The following is a 26,986-nucleotide window of genomic DNA, read 5'->3' as shown; positions in this document are numbered from 1 at the left end:
ATCAGTTCTTTAGTGCATTTCCTCAAAATCCATTGACAAAATCCCATCCAGATACACATATGGATGGGATTATCTGGATTATCTCATCCCAGTGCACCACTGTTATCTCCTAACAATAATGATGACTTCTTGGCATAATTTCCTTCAATTCCTGAATCATTGATCAAAGCAAATCACCTTCTACTGTCCTCTGTGGTCTTTTATTATTATTATTATTATTATTACATGTTACCTCCAAGGAGCCTAAGGACTCATTGTGGGAGGGCACTCTACTCAACTACGCTACACACATCTGACCGTCTCATCTGCCACTAATTTTCCCACCACACACTCAACTACTATCAATGCCATCTATTGCTCTTGCTCATTGCCACCACCATTACCAACAACAACAACAGTATTTTTTGTCTGCAAATTGCATGTGTTCTTATGGCCAATTTGCGTGTATGCAGGATGAAAAACCTAAGTCTCTGAGGAAAAATCCTACTGTCTCCATATCAGATCGGCTAACTCACCCTTCAACTTAAAAAACACCCATATAAAGATTCCTCTCATCACAATGAGAATCGAACTTAGGCTTTTACTATCCAAAAGGTGCAACATACCATTATCAAAAAGACATCAGATTAATCTTAAATAATCCAGATAGCAAAAATTCTTCTGGTCCTAATGGTACTCAACTGTACTCGTTTGAAAGTTGTACTCCAAAACTAAGAAATGTCTTATATCATCTCTATAATCTGTTATACTCAGCTGGCACAGTTATCTCAATACATGGAAACAAGAATATATCCAACTGACTTCAAAGAAGTGGAGATAAAATTTGCTGTCAAAATACCAGCCATTCATTCATGTCTTCTCTCCAAAATAATGTAAAAGGCCATTAACTGTCAGCTTCTCTAATACTTTGAGGGTATACCAGGTTGAAATTCTATCATTATAAATCCATAGCATATTGTGTCTAGCATCACAGCCTGCACAGAAAATTGCCATCCTTCACATACCTTTCACTATATGTAATTAGGTAGTCAGCTTTTGGATCATTTAGTATGTGTCACAGCATATGGCTTAAAGCATCTCCACCAATGCAGAAGATCCTATTCTATCACTTACTCCCTTTCTTCCTATACACAACTGATGCTTTCTCATTGACCCATATTCCTTTCACAGTTTTGTCAATAATAGTATGTTCCATTCATCCTACTCAATTAATAAATAACACAAAATGGATTTATCTTATGTATATATTTTTAGTAGTATACAATTTTTGCCCTAGTAACATAGGCATCTTCAGTATGACTCAAATTAAACAAGAACAGAAATTGGTATATTTAACATTGACATGCATAAGCTGCATGCATTTATTTTTACTAGAACCTTACTGTAAGGTTCTAGTAAAAATAAATTTAACAAGACTAATAATAAATAAAAAAAAATAATTAAATTTAAGTTAATTCTGTAATTTGTGAAGAAGAACTATCTCCCATATGAGGGATAACTGAAGTCCATTGTTTCTATTTAGATTCAGTCAATGTAGTAAGGTCTCAACTCTTTGTATAAACATTCCAAGAGATTATTACTTTTATGGAGAACCTTAATTTTCTTCCAAAGAACTCTGTATCTGATGGTGATAGCATATTCTTCAAGTCACAATTGCTCTGTTCATGGAACTTAACATAGTCTAAATGTTCATCACGACGTACACCTGCAGATCTACCTGTTTGGCCAAAATATGACAATCCAAACTGGCAAGGAATCTGATACACTCTGGAGCAGGCTAAAGCAGAAGTTTATCTTTAGCTGAGCCTAGAAAAGTAGATATTTTGTTGATAGGACAGAAGGACACTCATAGCCCAATGAATCTAAGAAGTTGTCACTGATGAATATACCAGTTTCTGTTCTCGTTGTTTGAGAGTCATACTGAAGATGCCCTTGATACTAGGGCAAAAATTTTATACTGATATAAAATATATATATATAAGATAAATCTGTTTTATGTTATTTATTAATTATCAGAGTACATTCCTATATGTCAAGTTATTTATCCTGCTGACACTGGATAAATCATGCAGTGCAATGAACATCTCACAGTCCCAGATCATATATCCATACCAATCTTCAATGGGATGGGATAACCTTGTTAACTTCAATGCTACTAAAATTCAGACATGCCTTCTTTCTCACAGAGCAATTGCAACTAATTTTCCCTTACCTTCTACAATACAGATATCACAGACAGGATCAGATTTCTCTCCTTGGACATTTAACTGTAGTCTTTCCTGGCATAAACATATCAATAGCTTCCTCAAATTCTTAAAAACTAGGCATTCCTTTCTATTGAAGGTGCTATTTTTCACCTTGCCAACTACTAATGCTGTAAATTTCAAATCTGAAGATTGCTAAAACACTGTTGAAGGTTTTCCCACTTGGCTATAAATTAAAGATGCCAAGAAATTACATTTTTTTTAATCCTTTATCCAAGTGTAAGCAAACAAAATTTATGCATGAAGTACCTTCATGACCAGGCTACTTATATATAGAGGTTAATGACTTCACATTAATTGCATTAGTATACCATAATGCAAAGCACACATCCTTTTGGTGTGTACTTTTTTTTGGTTGTGTGCTATGCATTATGGGAAGAGCTACCACCCAGTCTACCTTTGTATAAATAAAGGGTCATCTCCAAAAACTAGATGACTTTTAATCACTCTAATCTCAATGAGTAACACGAAGGATCACATAACTCAATAAACTCAATTAAACTCAGCAGTGGTTCTGCCAGTTAAAACCAGGCAGACTTCAGCTCTACCCAGTGATGGGAAAGTGCACTATCAGGCAAAGCATTATCCTCCACAAGCCATCAGCAAAAACTGCTCATTTCTCAGGGCAGGGCATACAGTGAAGGGCCTCGATAAAGGCCATGCCAGTAGAGGCTATACTGAGGCTATAAAGAGAGGGGTGAAAAGCAGATGTATGAAGAATACAAGACTCAGGCCAGGAAGGCGACTAGTATGGTAAGGAAGGCAAAACTGGAATATAAGAAGAGACTAGCCCTGAGATCTAAAGATAATCCTAAGGAATTCTTTCATTATGTGGCCAGTAGGAGGAGAAATAATTGTGGAAGAATGATACTGTTGGATAAAAATGGGAACAGAGTGACTGATGCAAATGACATAGTGGAGTTGTTCACTGAACACTTTATTGAAGTATTTCATCCTAAAGCAGTCATTTCCAATACTAGAAGGATAGGACAGGTTTGAGTTTAGAAGTTCAAAAGAGAGTTTGTTTCAAATACTGAGTACCCTGGATGGCAATAAAGCAATGGAACTGGATGGGATTTTGCCATGGGTTTTGAAAGAATGTGCAAAAGAACTGACAGCTGTTAACCTGGATTTTCAATGAAGTCCAACCAAGAGAAAAGTACCTAAGGAGTGGAAGGAGGGTAAGATTGTACCATTGCATAAGGGGGTGGGGGGTAACAGACTGGAAGTGTCAAACCATAGACCAGTTCGTATTTCATTAATAGTTGTTAAAATCTTGGAGAAATTAGTGAGGGATCATTTACATTGTTGGACAGATGAGGGTAAGTAATGTTATCTGTGAGAGTCAGTATGGATTTGTTAAGGGGGGTGCTCTTGTTTTAGTAATATGATTGCCTTTTATAATAAAGTAACAAGAGCGATTTATGAGGAAAAGGCATATTCTGGCATATTTAAGTTGCTGCACATGGGATGCAGATGATGTGAAGCTGGGAGGGGTTATTAGTAAAAGTGCAAATGTGGAAGCCCTTTAGGAGGAACTGAATAAATAGACAGAGGGGGAAATGAAGGGATAGTTTAATTCAGTTAAATATAAAGTCTTGAATTTAGGAATACATCGATGGGAGGATGCTTACTCTGTTGGAGGAACTGTACTGAAGGAAGTGGGGGAGGCAAGGGATTTGGAGGGTGATGATTAATAGAAACTTGAAATTCAGGGAACATATTGCAAAGGTAGTGAAGGTAATCCAGAGGATTGCTGCAATACTGAGAAGGATGCTGACTTGCAGAGATAAAAGAGTTGTCATTCCACCGTATAAAGCCCTAATCAGACCATACTCAGACTCAAATTTGGTCCCCAGGACTTGAACGGGATAAATTAGCCATGGAAAGAGTGGAGAATTAGATAACAAAGATGACATCAGGACTGTACAATGTTAGTTATGAAGATAGGCTGAGGGAATGTGGATTGCAGAGTTTGGTGGATGGAAGAAAGAAAGGTGATAGGTGATATGATTAACACTTTTAAACTGTTGAGTGGAAGTTACAGAATTGACACTATAGAGTTCTTTCATTTGGTGGAACAGGTGGATGGTGCGAGGACAAGGGCTATCCTTGAAAGTTGTGAAAGGAAGTTGTGAGCAAGAGGGGTAAGAAGTGGTTTCTTTGCATGCAGTGTGATTGAACCTGGGAATGCACTGCCTGATATAGTGGTGAGAGCATGAACAGTCAATGGGTTTAAGAAGTGGTATCAGAAATTTTGTGTTTTCTAGGGTAAGTCATCCACAATGAGTCTTATGACTCCATGGAGACCTGAATCATCATCATAATAATAATAATAAATGCAAATAATTCTTACACGTTAACACGTTAAACACATTGTCTAATCTTCTCAAATACGTTATATCTAAAATGTGTGGAAGTTGATCTCTTTTATAGCAGATTTATGAAGTCAAAAATCAGTTATATTTTATTAACCAATTACTACTATTTCTGCTGAGCTAATATGTGATTGTATCTCCTGAAGACTAGAATACAATCTACAGAATTTCCTCTGAATGTGTTCAAAGGATTTTTGTAATAGCCAAGGAAAATCATAAATTTCAATTATGTAATTGAATAGCACTTGAACTCATGCTACTACCAGAAAACCAGTATATCATGATAGGTGATTTAATATTCTAAAATGCTATTCTTTGTTTATGATGTATTTCATAAATCTGTTTTACCTGCTGATATGCATTGGGACAATTAATGAAATATAACTGAAATTTTAATACAAACTGATATAAATCTATTATGTGCTACCTACTAAGTTTATTTTTTACTCATATGGAATTTGTCTAATGATGCTTGTTGAGACAACTATTGAAATATTAATCAACCTTTAATAATAATTTATTATTTTATTTTTTTTTACTGATCCAAACATGAAAGACCTATATACAACAGCACATTAGTGTTGTGTGTGTGGGGGGGGGGGGGGAATAGAAGAAAGAAGGAATTTGTTCACATTTTGCTTGAACACGACAGCTGATGATTGTAATCTTTGGGCAAGATAGAGTGAATAGACTGTTCCAAAGAACAGAAGTAGAGGGAATGAAAGAGGAAGCAGTGAATTTGATTCGGTGGGTTTCAGTAGCGCTTGGTCTGCCTGAGCACTACTTCATTCACCTTGCATTCACAGCGGCTGTGATTCCTGAGGGGACAAGGGGCAAGGCCCCCCCAGGTGTATGCCACTGGCAGTATTGCTGAAGGTAAGAGGGGGGGTGAGCTCTTTCTTAAGAAAGATCAGACAGAACTGAGTACTGGTGGCACCGAACTTTAAAAGGATGTCCTTGCTACACTGGGATATAGTTAGTGAGGTGGTGCACCAAAATTCTCAAGATCTACCATGACCAGCGACCTGAACTCAGATCTCTGGTCATGATAGATCTTGAGAATTCTAATACTTGAGAACTACAAGGTTTGTCCTATCCATCAGCAAAGCTATGGATAGGATTCGAAGTCTGTAAGAGCAGGTCATTCATATACAAGAGGAAGAGAATGGGTGAAAGAACAGAACCCTGGATACTCCTGCATTGGTGGAGAAATCTAAGGAGAGGAAACCAGCCACCATGATACATAGAGAGCGACCAGTGAGAAAGTTGGCAATCCAGTTGCAGAGTGAGGAAGGCAGACAATAGGATGGCAGTTTCTTTTTTGTGGTTGCCCTCGACTTTCAAAGGTTGAGGGCGACCACGTGAGTTTCTCCAAATTTCTCCATAGCCCAAGTCCAGAGGTGGGTGGTGACAGCTATAGATCACAAGTAGTGGAATCCATTCTGCTGGTCAATGATTAGTTGGTCTCTAGTTGGTTCAGGAGTTGGTTGTTGATGACCTTCTCCATAATTTTAGAGAGAATAGAAGTGAGAGCAATTCGACAGTAGTTTGTTTGTTGACTTTTATCCCCTTTCTTTGGGATGGGCTGAATGTGGAACTATTTGCATGTTATAGATGCTAGATGAATAGGATAGATTGAAGATACAATACAAAATAGGTGTTAGTTCTGGTGCCCAATTTTTTAGCACTATACATGGGACCAGATGCATCAGGAGATCTCTTGTTTGTGTTCAGGTTATTAAGCATTCTTCGAATTTTTTCTTGTCAGAAGACTATGGGAGCATGAAGGGGCCATTCTTGGTGGAGTGGAGGAAACTTTGCCCAGGTCATCAATGCAGGAATTTGAAGAGCGATGCCAGTAAGTTGGCCTTGTCTTTAGGTGAGGTAACTACGGTACCATCCATATGTGAGAGTGGTGGAAACCTAGATGGTCAGAAGTTATGCCTAATGGTCTTGGTAACCAGAAGATGCAACTACAATTTGGACAAGCATCAGCACACTTTTTTGAGAACCAAGGCTTGGATGGTGACTGAGAATTTGGAGCAGAATGAGGATGGAAGCCTTCATTCCTGTGAGGATGAGTTCTGTTATTTGGTCTGAATAGGTGTTTGGATCAGAAGAACGGAAGCAGTAGCCAGAACATAAGAAGAAGGAATAGAAGTCATGGAGGTCCTCCCAATTGGACATAGTTTGTTTTTTACCCAACAATTCATAGTTCCTTGTCCTTTGGGACAAGAAGCTATGAATTGGTAGGTGAAGGCTGTTCTGTGGCAAAAGAGATTTGTATTAGTTTGTAGTCTGAGTTACCAAGAGGAGAACCGACAACCACAGTATACTTGGAAGAGTATCTTGTTAGGAAGAGGTCAAAGGTGTTGTCTGGTATTTCTGGTAGGAAGACTGATGATCTGAGATAGGTCAATGCTGATGGCAAACACCTCAGCATCCCTGCCTGCTTGGTCAGTAAAACTGGAGAAGGGGAACCAATGTGAGTTGTGGATATTGAAGTCCCTAAGCAGGATGACCTCACTATTGGGATATTTCAACTGCAGAAAGTTGAGCTGTAGAGAGAGAGATAGTTGAAGAGGTCAGAGTGGTTGATGAAGTTTGTAGAATGACAGAGAGAGCATATGAAAAGGGCAGGTTGATTTGTTAGAGAAATATTAAGTCAAAGCAGATCAATCGGTGAGGTTTCAAGGATTTGTATTCTCTGGCATGGTATGTTGGTTATGATGAATGCACACGCCACTCTTGTGGTGGAAAGAGCTGTTTGTATGTAGTATGTAGTTTGGGCAGTTGAGATGGAAAGTGTGTTGATAGTACTAGTTAGAGTTCTGATATGAATAGTAGTTCTGGTTTAGGTGACTGTGCACATTGCTTATATTGCTTTTTAGGCCACAGATGTTGGTGAAGTGGATGTTGAATTCTCTCTCTTTTTTTTTTAAATAAGAATTAGTGTTGGGTTGTTTGATTGGATATCTGTTGTTTTTTTTATGATTTTTGATGCTTTTTATGAAGTTTTCTTGAACTGTTTTTTTGTGGGAAAATTTTTGAAATTCTGAATAAAATCATATTTCTTTGGATTGTGGTTTATAATGTTTGGTGAGGAAGAGATAAAGTGGGGCATGCAGTGAGAGATAACAGACTTGCAAACATACCTCCCACACATGCTGATTTTATTCTGTTGTATGTGAATTTTAGGTTTTAAATAATTCTTTTAACAGCAAATTTGATAGAAGCTACTGAAATGGAACTGATATATTAATATTTAATAAATACATAACAAGCATTCAGGTTTTTTAATTCTCTTTCTAAAGATTAAAAACATGAAATACATACTAAACTGAATGAAGTGGCTGCCTGCTCTAATAAGCCAACTAAACCATTTTCAGTGAAATATTTTCCTGTGCATATTCCTTCTTCATCTGGTGATAAAACATCATCTGATACAGCACTTTCTTCCAAAACATTATGAGACAATGTCTATTAAATCAAATACAACATTTATAATTTATGGATTAAGGAGTAAAAAAAAGGACTATACTGAATGAGACATGAATTATACATATTACATATAATAAGAATCAAACTATCTTTCAATAATAAGTTGACTTAATGAATGTTTTGATCTTAGTGATTTGAGTGACAGATGATTTTCATTGTGCAGTGTGATACTACCATCAAACGTAGTTAGTAGTAAAATAAATGATGTTTTTCTTTAATAGATCTAAACCACCTTTAGTAATCCATTATTACATCAGCGTTTTTCTTGAAAAATAATTATTGCTTTTTTTATAAGAAGTCTATCAACAAAAGCTTGAATCAATACCTACAGTAAAAAACAAATTAATCCGAACAAGCCGAATTGTTGTCAAGTTTACAGTTTTGGTTTTAGTTCACTATTTTTGTTGATTGCTGTACATTTTAACTGGCTCTATGATGTTTATTAATAGTGTAAACAAGTTGATATTTGTAGTGTTTTATTCATTTTGTGTAGCTATAAAATGGATACATCTCAAAGAAAGCATTCAGCACACATCTATAACTCAAAGACAAATTGCCAATGAATGTGGTGTTGATTTGGGTACTGTTAATGCAATTTTAAAGAGGTTTAGGGACACAGATACCTTTTCCCCCTGACAGAAAAGGAAAATGTAGGCAATAAAGGAAAACTACACTTACTAAAGATTGTTTACTAGTTAGCAAAAGTAAAATTAATCCAAGGTTGTCTGCTGAAGACTTATAGAAACTTGGCTGCTAGTGGAATTAATGTTTCTGACATGACAGTCTCGAAGATTGTTGGAAGCAGGGAGAACTGCCCACAGACCAAAAAAGAAACAACTGTTGATGAGGGCTATGCAGAAAAAGAGACTCCAGTGTACAAAGATTGGACTTTTGAGAAGTGAAGGAAGGTCATATTCTCAGATGAGAGCCATTTCTTTGTCCGAGGAAAGCAAGTACCCTATGTTTGCAAATTGTCTGATAAGTCTTCTCTCACCCACCTTCAACAAGCTCCTAAACACCCAGCTAAAAAGATGTTCTGGGGTTGTTTAACACATGACAGTCCAGGGTCACTTGTTCCTGTTGACAGCACGATGAATAGTGACCAATACATAAAATTATTGGAAAAACGAGTGGTCCCACAGATACAGAAAGACAAAGAACTCATCTTCCGACAGGATCTTGTTCCATGCTACACTTCAAAAAAAATGGAAGAGTTCCTCAAAAATCACAACATCCAGTTGCTTCAGTGGCAGCTAACTCTCTAGACTAACCTAATAGAAAATTTGGGGGCTATAGTGAAAAAGAGACTTGAAAAATGAAATTGTGATACAAAGGAAAACTTAATACAATCCATTATATAAGTATGGTTTTGAGATGCAGAAATAAGAAAAATGTGTTCTAGGTTGGTAGAGTCCATGCCTAACCGAATTAATGAACTTATTAGGAACAAAGGAGCATATATAAATTATTAAGTCAAGTTTGAGTTTAAAATTTTGTACTTGATAAGTACAAAATTTAATTTCACAAGGGGGGGGGGGGTGAAACACCCCAAAATAACCAGAATCTGAACTTGGTGCATGTGCATTTTCTAGTTATGGATGATGCCACTAGGCATCATGAGTGTGCAGTTTTATGCACCAGTCTGGCAAGTGGTGTCATCCTTTGGGAACTGGTTCATTGTACTGGCTGCGTTTTTGTTAGCACCTACAAGCAAGTTTGGCAATTTTGTGATGGCTGACCACATGGAAGAGAGATTGTGCAGGAAAGTTTATTTTCTTTAGGGTAAAACTACAGCTAAAGCCATTACTATGCTTCAGCAGCCTTTAAGGATGATGCTTTAGGTAAAATGTGGGTTTACAAGTGGTTTTCCCTGTTTCCAAAATAGATGCATGTCAGTTGAAGACCAACCACGATCTGGTCAACTGTCGACAAGCAAAAATGATCAAAACATTGAAAAGGTTTGCCAGGCAATCAATGTAGATTGTCAAAAGACCATTGAGCAAGTTTCTGAAGAGGCAAATTTGTCATGGAGTTTGTGTCAGTGAATTTTAACAGAACAGCAAATGAAATGTGTGTCTGCTAAATTTGGGCCTCATTTGCTCACATAGGATATAAAAAAAAAAAAAGAACCATGTGAATGTTTGTTGTTATTTGAGGGAGCAAGTTCTTAATGACCAGAACTTTTTTGATCCAGAAACGAAACAAAACAAAATAAGCATCAAACCATTGGAAATATGCAAATTCACTGAGATCCAAAAAGGCACAGCAAGTTCAATCGAATGTCAAGATAATGTTGATTTTTTTTTATTTTTTATATGAATGGAATTGTTCCTCCTGGACAGACGGCGAACCAACATTTTTATCTCAACATTTTGAGAAGACTGTGATAATGTGTGATGAAAACGGCCAGAAATGTGGAGTACCAGAGATTGGTTGCTGCACCACGACAAGGCCCTAGCCCACACAGAATTATCTGTCCAACAGTTCTTGATGCAAAACAACAGCAGTTGTCCTGCACTCTCCTTACTCATTCCATCTCTCTCTATATGACTTTTTTTTTATTCCTATAGATAAAGAAAATCATGAAAGGGCAGCAATTTGTTGATGTGGATGAAGTGAAAGAAAAGTGAAAGAAAGAAAAGGGTACGGCGATAGTGAATGCAGAAGATGTCAAAATCTTGCAGGATGACTTGGATAGACTGGAGTTCTGGGCTAAGGAGAATGGATGTCAATTTAATGTGACAAAATGTAAGGTTATGCATTTTGGGGTGAAAAGATTAGCAGCAGTATACCACATTGGTGGAACTGTACTCCAGGAGATTGATGAGGCCAGGGACTTGGGAGTGTTGGTGGATAGGGAGATGAAGTTTATGGGGCACATTGCAAAAGTAGCTAATCAGCTCATCAACTCACTTGGTTGTTGAAAAATACCTTGATGAGCAGAGACAAGCAAGTTATTGTACCTCTGTACCGAGCCTTGATAAGACCTCATCTCGACTACTGTGCCCAGATTTGGTCACCTCGGTTCCTTCTTGATGGGGAGGAAGTGGAGAGGATCCAGACGCGAGTGACCAAGATGATAGCAGGTCTATGGAATGAACCATATGAGAACAAGTTGAAGATTTGTGGGTTGCAGAAACTAGTTGATAGGCAGAAAAGGGGAGATATGACTGAGACATTCAAATTGCTAAAGGTATTCTATAGGATTAATTCAGAGGATATTTTTGAGATCAGGACTGGTGGTGGGAGAACTAGGGGACACCTATGGAAGCTGGGCAAGAGTGTAGTTAACAGGGGTGTTAGAGCTGGGTTCTTTACTTTTAGAGTGGTAAATGAATGGAATAAGCTGCCAGAGTCTGTTGTGGGCGCTATGACGGTGAGCGAGTTCAAAGCAAGGTATGATAGATACTTTGAGAATGTCGTATAGTTGTGTGGACATGATGTTTAGGGCCTCCCTCGATGAGTCTAAGGACTCCCTGGAGTCACACGAAATAATAATAATAAAGTCACTGGAGACCATAAAGAGTATTCCAGTTGAACAGTTCCAGAATTGTTTCTAGCAGGGAAAAAACATAGGGATAAGTGCACTGACTTACATGGAGAATACTTTGAAGAAGATTAGAATAAGGTATTATAAACTTGAATACATTTTAAAAAAAAAAATAATTCCAATTATTTTTGAGTATCCCATTGTATGCAGTCAATTCTTATAAAAGCAAACACCGTCATTGTTCACTTACTCTAATAAAAAACTACTAAAAAGTAAATAGCTCCATAGCAATAATGCTATTCTGAATTAACTTTAATTTAAATTAACTGTTCATTTAAATGAAATGAGCTGTTTCTTTAGTTGCTAGAGCAAGAGTTAACCACAGTATACTATATTAAGCCTTTGCAGGAAGGCTCCATATTAATTAAACAAGGATGATAATGCTCATAGCAAATCATAAAAAAAGATGCATTTTCTAGGCATTTTCACATAGCAACACCACCGAACAAAGTACTTTTACATACATATGAACTAGTAGGCATAATTTTGTTTTATCTAATTTATTATTATTATGTGACACCTACAAGGAGTCTGAGGATTCATCGAGGGAGGGCACTCTACTCTCCAACTCTCTGTCTCTGCCATTTAATCCACCAACTACAGAACTGCTACTACCATCATCATCTACACACACACACAGTGCCATCTACTGCCTACCACCATCACTAGTAGTTTTTTCCGTAAATTGCGTGTTTTCTCAAGGTCAATTGGTCTGTATGCAGGATTAAAATCTGAGCTTTTGGGATCAAAGATACCTCAATACGAGATTGGCTAATTCATCTTCAATTGGAGAAACCATATAAAGATTTCTCTCGTCATGGCGAGAATCAAACTTTGGCTTTTTCAACTGAAGGGCAGAAACAATGTTGTTCTTCCAATTGTTCTGCCAATAAAAATGGCTTAATAGCTTAAGAAGAGAAGAATCTTTCATTAACAAGTCAGATCGGCAGAGACCCACAATTGTTTACACATAATAAAATTTGAAATTCTTCAGGCTTGAATTTCCGAAGTCTCCTTATTTTCAATGTAATAAGACCTATCCTGAAGAGATTCATCTAAGAGATCTGTTGTATTCGAATCTCTGAATGAAAAAATTATGTTTCATAAGATTGCATTGTAACTTTAGATGCACTTAACTGATATTTAATAATTTACCACAATTTTTGCTTATGTACTACCAGACATATAATTTTGCTTTGCCTAATTTTCGACTACAATTTACCACTACAACCAAAATTAAAAAAAAAAAAAAAAAAAAAAAATAGAGATCATAAATAAATTCATTAAGGCCATGAACGAATTAGCATTATCAGTCTGAATCATTCTGCCAATCACAATGATCCAGATGAAATACAATTTGTGGGCAGTAGACATCATGGTATGTGTAGGTGATGGATAGTGACATATTGTGTAGATAGTGGTGGTGGTGGACGACTTATTAGTCAGTTTTGATGTTTCTGCCTTTTCACTAATGTCCCCATCAATGACACAATTCTCCTACTACAGAACAAATTTCCGCCCGACATTACGACCCTCTTTGCCCACGTACTAAAGTCCGGTTACTTCGTGTGGCAAAACAAATTCTACCTACAAAAGGAAGGTACGGCCATGGGCTCACCATTATCCCCCCAATCGCGAACTTCTACATGGAAACCTTTGAGCAAAGGGCTCTTGATTCCGCCACGCTTCGACCGACAATCTGGCTCAGATACGTTGACGACGTGTTCGCGATCTGGCCGCACGGTCGACAAACGCTAAACACATTCCTCAGCCACCTAAACAAACAACACAAACGCATACAATTTACCATCGAAATCGAAAACCAAAATTCGCTCCCGTTCCTAGACACACTAGTTACACGTCTTCCTTCAGGCAATCTATCCTTCACGGTCTACCGAAAACCGACACACACGGGCCAATATACATGCGAATTCATATCACCACCCAGCACAAAAATATGGAGTCATAAACACCCTTAAAAACAGAGCCACAACTATTTGCTCTAACCAGCAAGCCCTGAAACAAGAACTAAAAATCATTAGTGACACATTCATAAACAATGGCTATAACAAAAATACTGTCAATAAAATACTCTATAAAACCACAACAAAAACGAATCTAGATTACAGTAAAACCATAGCCATCCCATACATTAAAGGGTTATCAGAAAAAATCAACAGAATCCTACAACATTATAACCTCAATGCCACCTTTAAACGACCCACTAAACTTAAAACCATATTCAGCTCCTCTAAGGATCCTCTCCTCCCATTAGCACATCCTGGAGTCTATTGCATCCGCTGCACCTGTAACTTACCGTACATTGGTGAAACAGGACGGACAATCCCTATACGCAAGAAAGAACACATTAGACACATTAAATATAACCATTATGGTGAAGCAGGCCTCTCAGACCATGCACTCAACACCTTACACCAAATCAACTGGAAAAGCACCTGCTCCTTACACCGCACAAAAACATGGTACGAAAGAAAATTTAAAGAATCCTGCGAAATCCTGATAAACCACCCAAATATCAACAATAAAGATGGTATAAAAATTCCAAGGATCTGGATGGCACACATTCAGCCAACCTAATTTGAAAGATTCAACATAAGTCAGGACTCTAGCCAATCTGCTATTATTAGAAACCATTCCACTCCAACTGGCTGGAATGATGTTAATATATGTATATAGTAGACAACACAAATAATAGGACTCTAGCGTTGATGTATAATTTTTTTTTTTTTTCACCAGAGGTCAGGCCAACAATTGTGGTAGCGGTTAGTCAGTGTCTTTAACGAACCAGTATGATTGTAGTATAGCTTGTTTCTTGTGTATATTTGTACGCTCCAGAAGATGACCTTGACATAAAGGTCGAAACGTCGAATCGTAAAATTTTAGTAATAGTAAACTAAAGTTTTTATTCAAACACGGTAGTTGTCTCCATAATTTCCAAAAATGCATTCGGATCACCGTGCAAGCCTAAAAGAAAGGAATCAAAATGTACTCCTTTGTTAAAGGTCTGACTGAAACAAAACTGAAATGGCTCAAAAGACTTCTGTAAGGGTTTCAAATATAAAATTGCAATATATCTATGCTTACAGAGGCCTGGGATAACATGTATACAGAGACAAAATGAATATAGCACATGATGCACTCAGTGAAATGAATCTAAAAAACTGCTTTCTTATTCACCAAGAAAAACAATAAAGTGATAATGGAGTTTTCCTATCCTTTGTTTAATAGCTCATTAATTTTTTTTTTTTTTTCAGGGTGAGTGGAACAGGGGTGGAAGGATCAATGAGAACATTCTAGACTGTTTCCCATTAAGCAAACATAATAGTCTATAAATCTACAATAAATCTTGATTAATTACAACATAGATAATTCAATGTAACATATTATTATTATAAAGGCACCTCCATGGAATTCAAAGATTCATTGGAGGAGATCCAATCTATCCACACAATCTATATATCATCTATCTATCTATATATATATATATATATATATATCTATCTATATATATCATCATACCTCTCCTTCAACCCATGAACAGAAAAAGCACACACAACTGACTCTAGCAACCCATTCCACTCATTCACCACTCTCCAAGCAAAAAATCTAGTCCTCAAACCCCTATTGACCACAACTTTATTCAACTTCCAGGGTTGACCCCATGTTTTGGTCCCTCTAGCCAAGTGCTAAAACATTTCCCTTGCATCTATCCTATAAAATCCTTTAAGCAACTTAAATGTTCCTATCACATCCCCTCTTTTTCTCCTATAAACCCAAGTTCTGCAATCCATACACACTTTCAATCTATCCTCACTCACCATCTTGGCCTGCTCGGCTAAATTCTTCTCATAATTTGATTTTGCCTTTCTTACCATGCTGGTCATCTTTCTTGCCTGAGCCTTGTACTGTTCATGAGTTTGAGGGTCACCTTTCTCTTTATATACCCTCCACAGCAATTTCTTCTTCTGCAGCTCATGCTTAATGATATTACTCATTCATCTAACTCCTACCTGATTAACTCTCCTTACCCTAGGTATACAATTTAATACTGCATCCTCTAGATCAGTGTTTCTCAAAGTGTGGAACACGGACCCCGGGGGTCCGCATACCACACTTTGAGAAAAAGTTTGAGATCGTAAAACGTTCCTATTGTATCACTGAATAAGGTAGAGACATCTGCAGGCTGTGTAATATGTTTCTCAACAAACAGTGCAATTAGAGACAACTGGCACTAACTAATGAATTGCACTCCTACCTATAGGAGTTGCATAACATTATACATATCCGCAAGGAGATGTGTTTTGCATTATGGGAGATACTAAGATAGGAGTGATGTTAGCTTGCTCCACCTTTGCATTGAGTTGCCCAGTGCTGTACTACCTTACCCCAGTCCTGAAGATACTTTCAGGTGCAAACTTTGTTTGCTCACACTTGGATAAAGGATTAAACTAAATTTATTATAATCACTGAAATAGCTGAAAATATAAAACAAACATTGTTATCCAATATATGTAAGAGTTGTTATTATGCATTGCAGGTAGATGAATCCACCGACATTACAAATTTTGCAAATCTTCTAGTGTTCGTTAGGTATGAAAAAAATAAAAAAATTCATGATGACCTTTTATATTGCCAACCCTTGTCAGAACATACAACAGGAGAAGAAATATTCAACAGTATAAATACCTTTATGAATCAAAACAAGCTTGATTGGAAAAGTTGTGTTGGAATAAGCACGGACGGAGCGAAATCCATGGTCGGATCTAAAAAAGGGATTGTTTCAAGGATTCAAGCTGTTGCACCAAATGCAAAGTCGACACACTGCTGCATACACAGGGAGGCTTTGGCTACACATATGATGTCTACAGACCTAAGAAAAGTTCTTGATGAAGCTGTAAAAATCATAAATTATATTAAAGGCCGTCCTCTAAATGCCAGACTTTTCTCTCAACTTTGCAAAGAAATGGGAAGCCACTATACACAACTTCTTTTCCATACCGATGTTCGTTGGCTTTCTCATGGAAAAGTCCTTACTCGTTTATTTGAACTTCGGAATGAACTACAAGTTTTTCTTGATGAAAAGTTTGAATTGAAAAAGCATTTACATAATTGGAAATGGCTCAGTCAATTAGCATACCTGGCAGATATATTTACTGTATTAAATAGTCTTAATTTATCTTTACAAGGCAAGGAAATTTCTATATTTCATGTCCAAGATAAAGTGAACGCCACGTTGGCAAAAATGAAGTTATGGCAAAAGCGGGTTGGTAATGGAGAATTTGACGCATTTCCATCGCTTCATGAATTGCTCGCAAGTTCAAATGAACAAATTGATGATGATGATGTGAAAATTACTATCATGCAGCATTTAAAAAAAAAAAGGCTTATAAATGAATCTAGAAAAGTATTTCTCTGAATTGGACATTAATATTGAGTGGATAAGATACCCTTTCAATAAAAACAAATTTATGCCAAAGGGTCTATTGTCAATAGAAGAAGAACAACTTTTAGAACTAGCTTCTGATGGTTTCCTAAAAAATAAATATAGCAAGAATACGTTATCATCATTTTGGCTACAAATACAGAATGAATTTCTTGAATTAACAGATAAAGCTCTAAGGTTCATTTTTCTATTTCCAAGTTCATATCTGTGCGAAGTTGGATTTTTAGCCCTTGTAGATATTAAGATGAAGAAGAGGAATCTCATTATAGATGTCGAACTGCATCTGAGATTGAAATTAACAACTATAGAGCCAAATTTTGCTGAAATTTTATCTCACCATAAGCAATTTCACTGCTCTCATTGATGATAAATTATTTCAAGTAAGTAAAACTTTATAGTATCTTTATAAAGTTTGTTCTATTAAAAATAAATCATATTTTTTATTTACATGAATATATAAATTAAAATAAAATAGATATTTAATTTTTTAATATTTTAAATTAATTTATTAATTTTAATTAATTAATTTGTTTTAATTAATTAATTAGGGGTACTTGGTAATAATGAAAATTTAAGAAGGAGTCCGTGGATATCTGAAGTTTGAGAAACACTGCTCTAGATGACCCTTAACTATATCCTATGCACTACAAACATCCTTACCCTGCAGTATTTTATGCCATGGTACAGATTTAAACTTTTCCCTAAGCATGTCATAATCACCTCCCTTGTAGTTCCACAAATACTCCTCCTTGGTAGAATATTCCTTGTGTTTTACAATCTCCTAAATCAAGACCATATGGTCACTTTCACTAATTTTAGGCAATGTTCTCACCTTGGTTATGGATAGCTCTTCTGATCCTGTGACCAGGTCCAATACTCTCCCACCCCTATTCCCCTCCATCATATGCCAGCTTAAGTAATTATCTCTCAGTAGGTGAATAAATTCTATTTCCGAAAGGAAATAGAATTTATGCAATGTGATATTTCTTCCTTCCAGTCTACATCTCTATTGTTGAAGTCTTCCATAATAATCACTCGACTTGTACTCATTGTACTGATTTGGCAATGCATGTCTTCCAGATTATCTGTGGAACTCCCTGACCTATAGCAATAACCAAGTGCTGCTGCTTGAAATGAACAGCCATCCTCCCACCTGTCTCCTATTCTTTTTGGTTGCAATTCATCTGCTATCATCAGCAGCACTCCTCCCCCCATCCTATCTTCTCTAACTTTCCGGAAAATACTAAACCCTTTGCATACAATCCCTGTAACTACATCATCTACTGTTAGCCATTCTCACTAATGCCTATAACTTTTGGTGAGGTTGCACTAACCAATGCCAAAAACTCCGCCCTTTTATTCCTGATATTTATGGCATTAGTATATAGAAATGGTAACATTCCTTTATTCCTCCCCTCCCCCCACCTTTACTTTCTGAATTGACTATTTTATTCAATATTTTTGCTTGGGAGACTAGATTCCTCACTTGGTCATTCTCACAATCACTCACTTCATGAGTGCCTTCACACAAATTCACTTGCTTTCTCCCTAATTGCTTAAATTTCCCTGAATTTGCACTTCAGCATGCTCAATGAACAAAGCTCTCCCCAGACACCTAACACCAAAACCATTCAGATGCAGTCCATCTGCATTGTATAAATCCTTCTTTCTGCCAAACAAAGACCACAGATCAACAAATTCTACATCATTCCTTTTGCAAATGCATCCTCCTCCTCAGTTTGCCTCTATCATAGTGTGGTGGGAGACTTACAATCTTCACATTCTTGCTTTTCAGTTTTGCCTGTTCTAACAGCCCCTTTACATCCTCCCTCATAGAATACTTCTCGCCTCTCAAATCATTGGTACAAACCAAGACAATCGTTTCCTTCAACTTACTTTTTTGTATCTGGATGGCATAGCAAATAATGAGAATTTTGCTCCCAGGAAACACGATTCTGTCATATTTTCATTAAGTACTCCCCTGATTATTGAGTCTCCATACATAATTTTCTCCTTAACTTGTTTTTCTTGTTTGTTCAGTCGATCTTTATTATTCTTTAGGATGAAAGGCATCTTTCTTTTTTCAGCCCTGCTTAATTCTTGATGCGTCTGCAATTTTTCAATTTCGCACTTTGTCCTATGAAGGATAACATTTAAGCGCGTTATTTCTTTATTGATATCCATTTCATTCTGCTCTATTTCCATGGCCACATGGTCGACATAATTAACATAATTTTCCATATTATCGTCGGTATTTGTTGCATTCTCATCACCTAACAGATACTCACTTTTAAAACACTTCATACATACTCTCTCCAGTTTCAATTTCCTTTCACATATTCTTTAATTTTTTCAATGTATGCATTTCGTATATACTGCACTGAATAATATCCCAAAATTCAAATCGCTTGACAACGTGGTCTTTGCTGTCATTGTTTGTCACACTGGTGCCATGCCGACAATATCACAATAAAAATGTTATAATCATACTAATACTCTAAAAACATGAAAATCCAAACTAATACAGTGTAACACTCTAATTTTCGGATGAATAAACACAACAAAACAGATAATAATTGCCAATTTTACATGAGTGCTAAATTACACGACCACTTGCAATATGAAACTGAAACCTAAAGCTCCAATAGATAAAAGATCATATAATCCAAAGGAGTTCCCATTTCCTCTATTACTATATAGTTTTAATGATGTCATATTGTTGAGTGGGGTGGTGGTGGGAGAGTTTGTGAATGTATTTGCCTGTGTGCGTAGGTTTTCTGTATAGCGTGAAGTAAGATGTCTAGGAAGGGTAAACTATTGTTCTTTTCCTTTTCCATCGTAAACTGGATTCTTGGATGTAGGCTGTTGAAGTGACTGAGGAAGGAGTCTAATGTGTCTGGGCCATGAGGCCAAATAGAGAACACATCATCTACATATCTTATTATCATATCTGGGTCACTACCCAGACCAGTTTCGACTTTTATTGAGGTCTCATTAGTGGGAGCCAGACCCAGAGGTGATACTAAGGTCGAAATAATGCAGAAGTCATATTTTCATATAAGAGTAGCCAAAAGGTGACTTCTAAGGTGAAAATATAACTTCTCTATTACTTCAACCTTAGTATCACCTCTGGGTCTGGCTCCCACTGATGAGACCAGCCTGGGTAGTGACTCTTCCCATAATGCATAGCATTATACATACCAATAAAGATACGTGCTTTGCATTACGGGATACTAAGGCAAGTGACGTGAAGTCATTCGCCTCTTTATACGAGTTGTCACAATTCTGAAAATAGTTCACGAACAAACTTGTTTGCTTACACTTGGATAAAGGATTAAACCAGGAGTGTCAATTGGACCGTGGGCCATTTGCCGTAAAACTGTATCTCAAGTGGGCCGCAAAAAATTTTCAACTAAAAAAAATTTGCACTAATTAGAATCGAAGGGAAGTGAAAGAATGAGTATAAATAAATTGGAAAATTAATAAAAATTTTTTATTTATTCTAAGTCATTACAAGACATAAAATAGTATTATAATGATTATGACAACTCAGAAAGAAATAAAGAATATTTTTATTATATTAATATTTACAATAGACAGCATTTAAACCAAATTAAACCGAAATTAAATTTTATTGCTGCTTTGCGATTGAGTTAGTGGGTGCACTCACACACACACATCTAACTAAAAACAAGTAAGTTTTTAGTTAGATACTGTGTTTGCCAGTTTGGTTGAGTCTAAACAGCATGGCTAATGTGGGAGGAACATGCGATTCATCAGTTAGTGTCATTTTTATCCCAGTTGTCTCTAATTGCACTAAAGAAATATATTACACACAGCAAATGTGTGAGTAATATATGCGAGGGCGAGTTATATTCAAGTAAATACGGAATTCCCGTTTTTTTATAAAAAGCAACCATCCTTTTTTTTATATCTTTCCTTGAGGCATCATGGGCCACAAGAAATTGCTTTGGGGACCGCATGCGGCCTGCGGGCCACCAGTTTGACACCCCCTGGATTAAACCAAGAATATAATTTCTTGGTATCTTTAATTTGTCATCAAATACTAATGTTTTATTGACATCAAGCTTATTCATTTCCTTATACTTCCTGCTAACTCACAATTAAGCCATCCTATCCCATGTCCTCTACATTTGAGTTTTTCATGATTTCACCCCTATGACGATGAAATATCCTTATAAATTGTTCACTGAATACCTCAACAATGTCTTTTGCAGCAATTACCATTTTATCCATTAATATCATATTATCATAATTGTTATTCCTTCTGGTTGCCACATGTGTGGAAAACTCTTTACGGCTTTTCCTGGCCTGATTTGCTAATTTGTGCTCATACTGTAGTTTTGCTGTTTTTACCAACTGAGCCAACTTCCTGGCCTGCTCTTTATACTCCTCATGCAATTGATTGTTTCCATTATTCACATTGTACTGCCTCCACAGTATGGTCTTCTTCCAAATTTCATGCTTAGTCCCTTTATTCATCCATTTGACACCTACTTTATTCAGTCTTTTGACCTTCGGGATACATTCACACATCAATGCTGTTAAATATATTTTAGTGAGTTACCATGCAGCATTTATCTTCCTCTTGCTTGACACCTCATTTTATGCAATAGCTCCAAGCTGTCTCCTAAGCTTTTCATAATTACCAAGCTTGTCATTTCACACATATATATCCTTTCCTCACAGAAGTCTTCATATGGCTAGCCACAACCCAGGTGATTTCTTCATGATCATCTCACCAACTGAAGGTAAGTGTGAAACCCAATCTATAATCACATCCTCTGATAAAATGATCAGATCTAAAATCCTCAATATCCTCCTTTACATGAAATCATTTTCCTTATTTCCAAATGTTATCTCTTCATTTAAGTCTATAGACTTAATTAAAATTAAAATTTGCAATAAGCAATATTATCCATAATAAACACCTTTCCCTTGTTCACTAACCAAAGTTGTTATAGATTTTTTTTTTTTAATCAGTGCCTTCCAAATCCCCTGATCAATAGCAGCATCCAACAAAATATCTCCTTCTGTCAATCTCCACCTCGCATCATACATGGTACATGAGATATCATGCCAGGTGAATACTGCTTGGTTAAACAAGACCATCTGCTGTTTTTGTCATAGAACCAGGGCAAAGATTGAAAATTCAGCTATGGGAACAAACACATCAGAAGAACAACGATAGGAACCATCAATATAAGAAATTGAACTTGCAAAAGAACTGGAAAAGTACCACGTGAACAGAATTGGTGTAATTGAGACTAAAATAGGTGAGATTCTACTAAATAATAAGTATAGAATGTTATATTCAGAGGTAATATAGATCAAGGAATAGGGACAGCATTCAACAATAATCACAGATAAACTTCTTGAGTGGAATGCAATTTCAAGCAGGGTTAAGTGAACAAACTCCAAAATGGGGAAATGGATAATGAAACATATTTGTAGTCCCACAGAAGATTCTTCTAAGGAAAAAGGAGAGGAAGTTTTCGAGTAACTAGTGCATGCAGCTGACATAAAGAAAATGGAAAAGATCCTTGTTGGAGATCTAAATAGCATAGTAGAAAATAATCACAGCCATATAGAAATGTTTCTATATGGTCCTTTCTATATGATTCTAAAGATGGTCCTTTAAAAGCCATAATTTTTGTTTTTAAAGGACAAATGGCTTTTAAAGGACATTCCATCAGAAGTAAAATTATGATTGAAAATAAAATTTTAGAACAAATTAACTGCTTCAAATACCTTGGATGTGCTGTATCATATACAAAAGAAGCTGACATTGACATCAAAATTTCAAACTTTCTAAAGATAACAGGAATGATCAATAATATTTTCAAACCTAATAAAATTCAAAACCATACAAGAATAAAAGTTTATAAAGTTTTGGCAAGACCTTTTCTACTACATGGTAGTGAATTATGGACCACAAAAACTGTAGAAGAAAAAAAAAGAGAAACTGGAGAATGAAATTGCTGCGAAGGACAACAGGCTATACGCTTTGGGACAAAAAAAAAAAAAAAAAGAGCATAGCAATATGTAAAGAACTAAAAATAGACTCAGTATTGGACAAAATATATGAATACTGAAAGAAGTGATTAAAATTGAAAACATATTGAAAGAATGAGCAGTTGAAGACTACAAAAAACTCCAATACTACCTAGTTGGAAGATATAGATGACAGGGATGACCAAGGAAAAGATGGAATGAGACTGGAACAGGCCACTAGGCCTAAATCCCTGAAAGGATGATGATGTCCAATCATTGCTTTTTTTTCATTTAACAGTGTTTTGATTTGAAGTAGTAACTCCAGATATTTAAAATACCTTTAGTATCAGTTTTTGTATCACCTTTATTATCTCTGATTACTTTTAGTGTACTCTTTTGTCTATCTCTAAGCTTTTTCAATAGTCTCCAGAACAATTTGCCATCTTCGCAAGACCATTATTTATTTTTACACATAGTTTAGTTCTCTTACATTTTTCTCTGTGAGAGAAAGAGTATCTAACAACTTACTTGCCAGGACTTTTCATATGCTGTCTTCTTTTCCAGGCCAGCCTCTTAAACTTCTTACATTCATGGAGTTTTGATTTTTTTTTTTTTATCCTTGTTGACAACTTGACCACATTCTTACTCAGATGAATTAATCAATAGTTTCTTCAGAGTTTGTAACAGCTGCTCAACTTTTAACTTGGTGAAAACTTTCACATTTTCATTTGGATATCCTGCTTAAAACTAAATAGTGATCATTTCCTATTTCAAATCCTCTGTATACTCTTGTGTCCTGAAATACCATGAGGACATTGTTATAAACAATAACATATTCAATGAAACTTTTCTTATTTCATGTGTCTTCTCTGTGAATGAATTTGTGCACTTCTTCTTTATGCTGAAACATCATCATCATCAAATTTCTGACATTTACTCTCAAGGGATGTATAGGATATGATAGTACTACATGAAAAATTTACATCATTACTAACTTCCTATCTACAATTTTCCTCCAAATCAACCTGCTACCTGTCAAGGCTCCAACATTGTCAGATTTATATTTCTATCTTCTAAGGCACTTTTTACCATGTCAATCCACCTATATCTTGGTCTTCCTCTTGGTCTTTTTCCTACCAACTTGGCAGAGAACACTTGTTTTGCTAATCTTTCCTCACCCATTCTGCTTAAGTGACCATACTGCCTGAGATTAACTCTGCTATCGTATTCCTGGATGCTGACAATGTCAAGTTCTTTCCTAATATCCTCATTTTTAATATGATATTGCCAATGATGCCATCAGTTCAGGCCCCTAATCTTACTCAGGACTCTCATATCTGTGGTTTGGTCAAGTGTTTTACTTCTAACCCAGGTCTCAGATCCATAAATTAAAATGGTTTGAACACTGTCTTGTAAATCCCAAATTGCCAGCCCATCCTCGTTCGTTCAGTATCCAGGTAGATACCTAACAGGGTGCACCATGAGAAGCCCTGGTTGGTTCTCAGCATTCCTTTAAAGGCCATGTGGAGGTCTTCTCTCAGTTATACAGCTTTGACCCTACATCAAATGATGTGGAAGTACATCAGATTCGTTTCTACAGTCCTGTTGTCTTAAGGTTTTCCTCTGTTGGAGTTCTGCCACCATATGCTGAAACATGGTGTTAGTAATGACTTGTCCATATTCCATACAGAAATACAGTTGGCACTTATGTTGTGTTGTTGTTCTGCCATCATGTTTTGAATCTATATGGGTTGCAGATGGGTCTGAGGATGATGAATCAGAATCTCACATGTTTCCTTGAATTTTCTTTCAAACCAGGTTTTGGTGCAGGGTAATGTGGCCAACACAACATGGATAGAAACAGCCAATATACTAAATGATAATAAATAACTAAGTTACAATGTAACTAAAGCAGAAAAATTAGCCCTTGAATCTTTAAGAAATAACAAAGACATCATTATCACCAAGGTGGGCAAAAGAAATGCTATGATCATTCTTGATCGGACAACTTACCTTTAAAAAATGAACCAATTGGTATCCAACCACATGTACCAATTGGTTAACTTCAATTTGACAAAACAGATCAAAAGGAAAACAACAGAATTAATCAAGTCAGTCACCATTTGTCCAGAGGAAACAAATGAAAAGCTGTTACTGCATGATGCCCACACTCCAAATTTATGGCCTGCCAAAAATACACAAAACAAATGCACCACTACAACTGATAGTTGAAGGAATCGACAGCCACAATCATCACTTAGCCAAGAAACTAATGGCTACACACAAGTTGGTAGGTCATTCACCCTCCTACATAAAAATACACAAAACTTCATAAACAAAATTAAAAACATCACACTCAGTGAAGATTTATTAGTCAGCTTTGATGTAACTACCTTTTTCATGAATGTTCTGATCAATGACATGATTCTTCCCATATAGAACAAATTTCCACTCGACATCATTGTCCTCCTTGCCCACATGCTTTGCTCGGGGTATTTAGTGTGGCAAAGTAATTTATACCTGCAAAAAGAAGAGATTCCCATGAGTTCCCCACACCCTCCCTCATGGTTAACTTTTACATGGAAGACTTTGAACAATGAGCTCTGGATTCAGCATCTAAAGCCTAAAATATTGTTCAGATATGTTGACAATAATTTTGCTGTCTGGTCCCCACGGCCGCCAAATATTAAATACATCTCTAAGCCACCAAAGCAAACAACACTAACATATCCAATTTACCATCATGATTGAAAACAACACCTCTCTTCCTTTTCTAGACTTACTTGTCATATCTTCTCTCAGGCTGTCTGTACTTCATAGTATGTTGCAAACCTACACTCACAGGTCAATACATACACAAGGATCCATAGCTCCACCCAACACAAAAACCAGTGGTCATCAGCACCCTGAAACATAGAACCCTAACAATTTGCTTCAATGAGCAGGTGCTAAAAAAAGGAATATGAAATCATTAGTCAAATTGTTATAAAAAATGGCCACAATAAAAATGCAGTTCACAAGACCCTCTACAGTAATGCAAAAGGTAAAAAAAAGAGTACAAAAATACCATAGCCATACTATACATTAGAGGAATATCAGAAAAAATAGATAGAACACTACAAAAATACAATATTAAGGTAACTTTCAAACCTACTGCAAAATTAAAAAGTATACTCAGATCATCAAAAGATCCCTTTCCTGACTTGGCCTATCCTGGGTTTTACAAAATCCAGTGCACCTGGATACATAAGGTAAACAGAGCACATTAAATTCCTTTGCTATGGTAAAAGAGGCCTGTCAGACCATGCATGCACTCCAAACATGTCACAAGTCCCTACACCACACCAAAACTCGGTCTGAAAAAAAAAAAAAAAAAAAACAAGTTTTATCATCATAATCTCAACAAGAATGATGGATGAGTAATTCCAAGAATCTGGAAAACCTATCTGCAACCCATATAGCATCCAGAATATGATGGCAGAACCCCAACGCAAGAAAATCTTAAGACAATAGGACTGTAGAGATGCATCTGATGTAGTTCTGCTGTATTTTTTTAAAATCATTGTTATGTTATTATATGTATATAAAAAAAGATGTATTAATTTTTTATTTTTATTTTATTTATTTATTATTTATCTATGTATTTATTTTATTATTATTATTTATTTATTTTTTTATTACCAAAGGTCAGGATAGCATAAATGATTAACAAAGCAGTTAGATTTAGTTTACTTTTGTGTAGTGTCATGCAGCTTGTTTCTTGTACATAAGCATGGTTTCCTGATGATGACGTTGATATATATAGATCAAAATG

General features: G+C 36.2%; 1 protein-coding gene across 1 annotated transcript in view; it reads right to left on the bottom strand.

The window, feature by feature from the left end:
* Zir (dedicator of cytokinesis) overlaps nt 1-26,986 on the bottom strand; it is a 667,641-nt gene that overhangs the window by 179,832 nt on the left and 460,823 nt on the right. Inside the window, exon 35 of the mRNA XM_090407837.1 lies at nt 7,979-8,122. Within this exon, the coding sequence (XP_090263963.1) occupies nt 7,979-8,122 (144 nt within the window). The remainder of the gene's footprint in view (nt 1-7,978; nt 8,123-26,986) is intronic.

Source organism: Typopeltis vanoorti, chromosome 18, assembly GCF_054136105.1.
Source record: "Typopeltis vanoorti isolate ZY-2024b chromosome 18, IOZ_Tvanoo_1.0, whole genome shotgun sequence".
Classification (NCBI taxonomy): Eukaryota; Metazoa; Arthropoda; class Arachnida; order Uropygi; family Thelyphonidae; genus Typopeltis; species Typopeltis vanoorti.
Note: the sequence above shows the minus strand (reverse complement) of the source record. Positions and strands in the feature narration are given on the sequence as shown.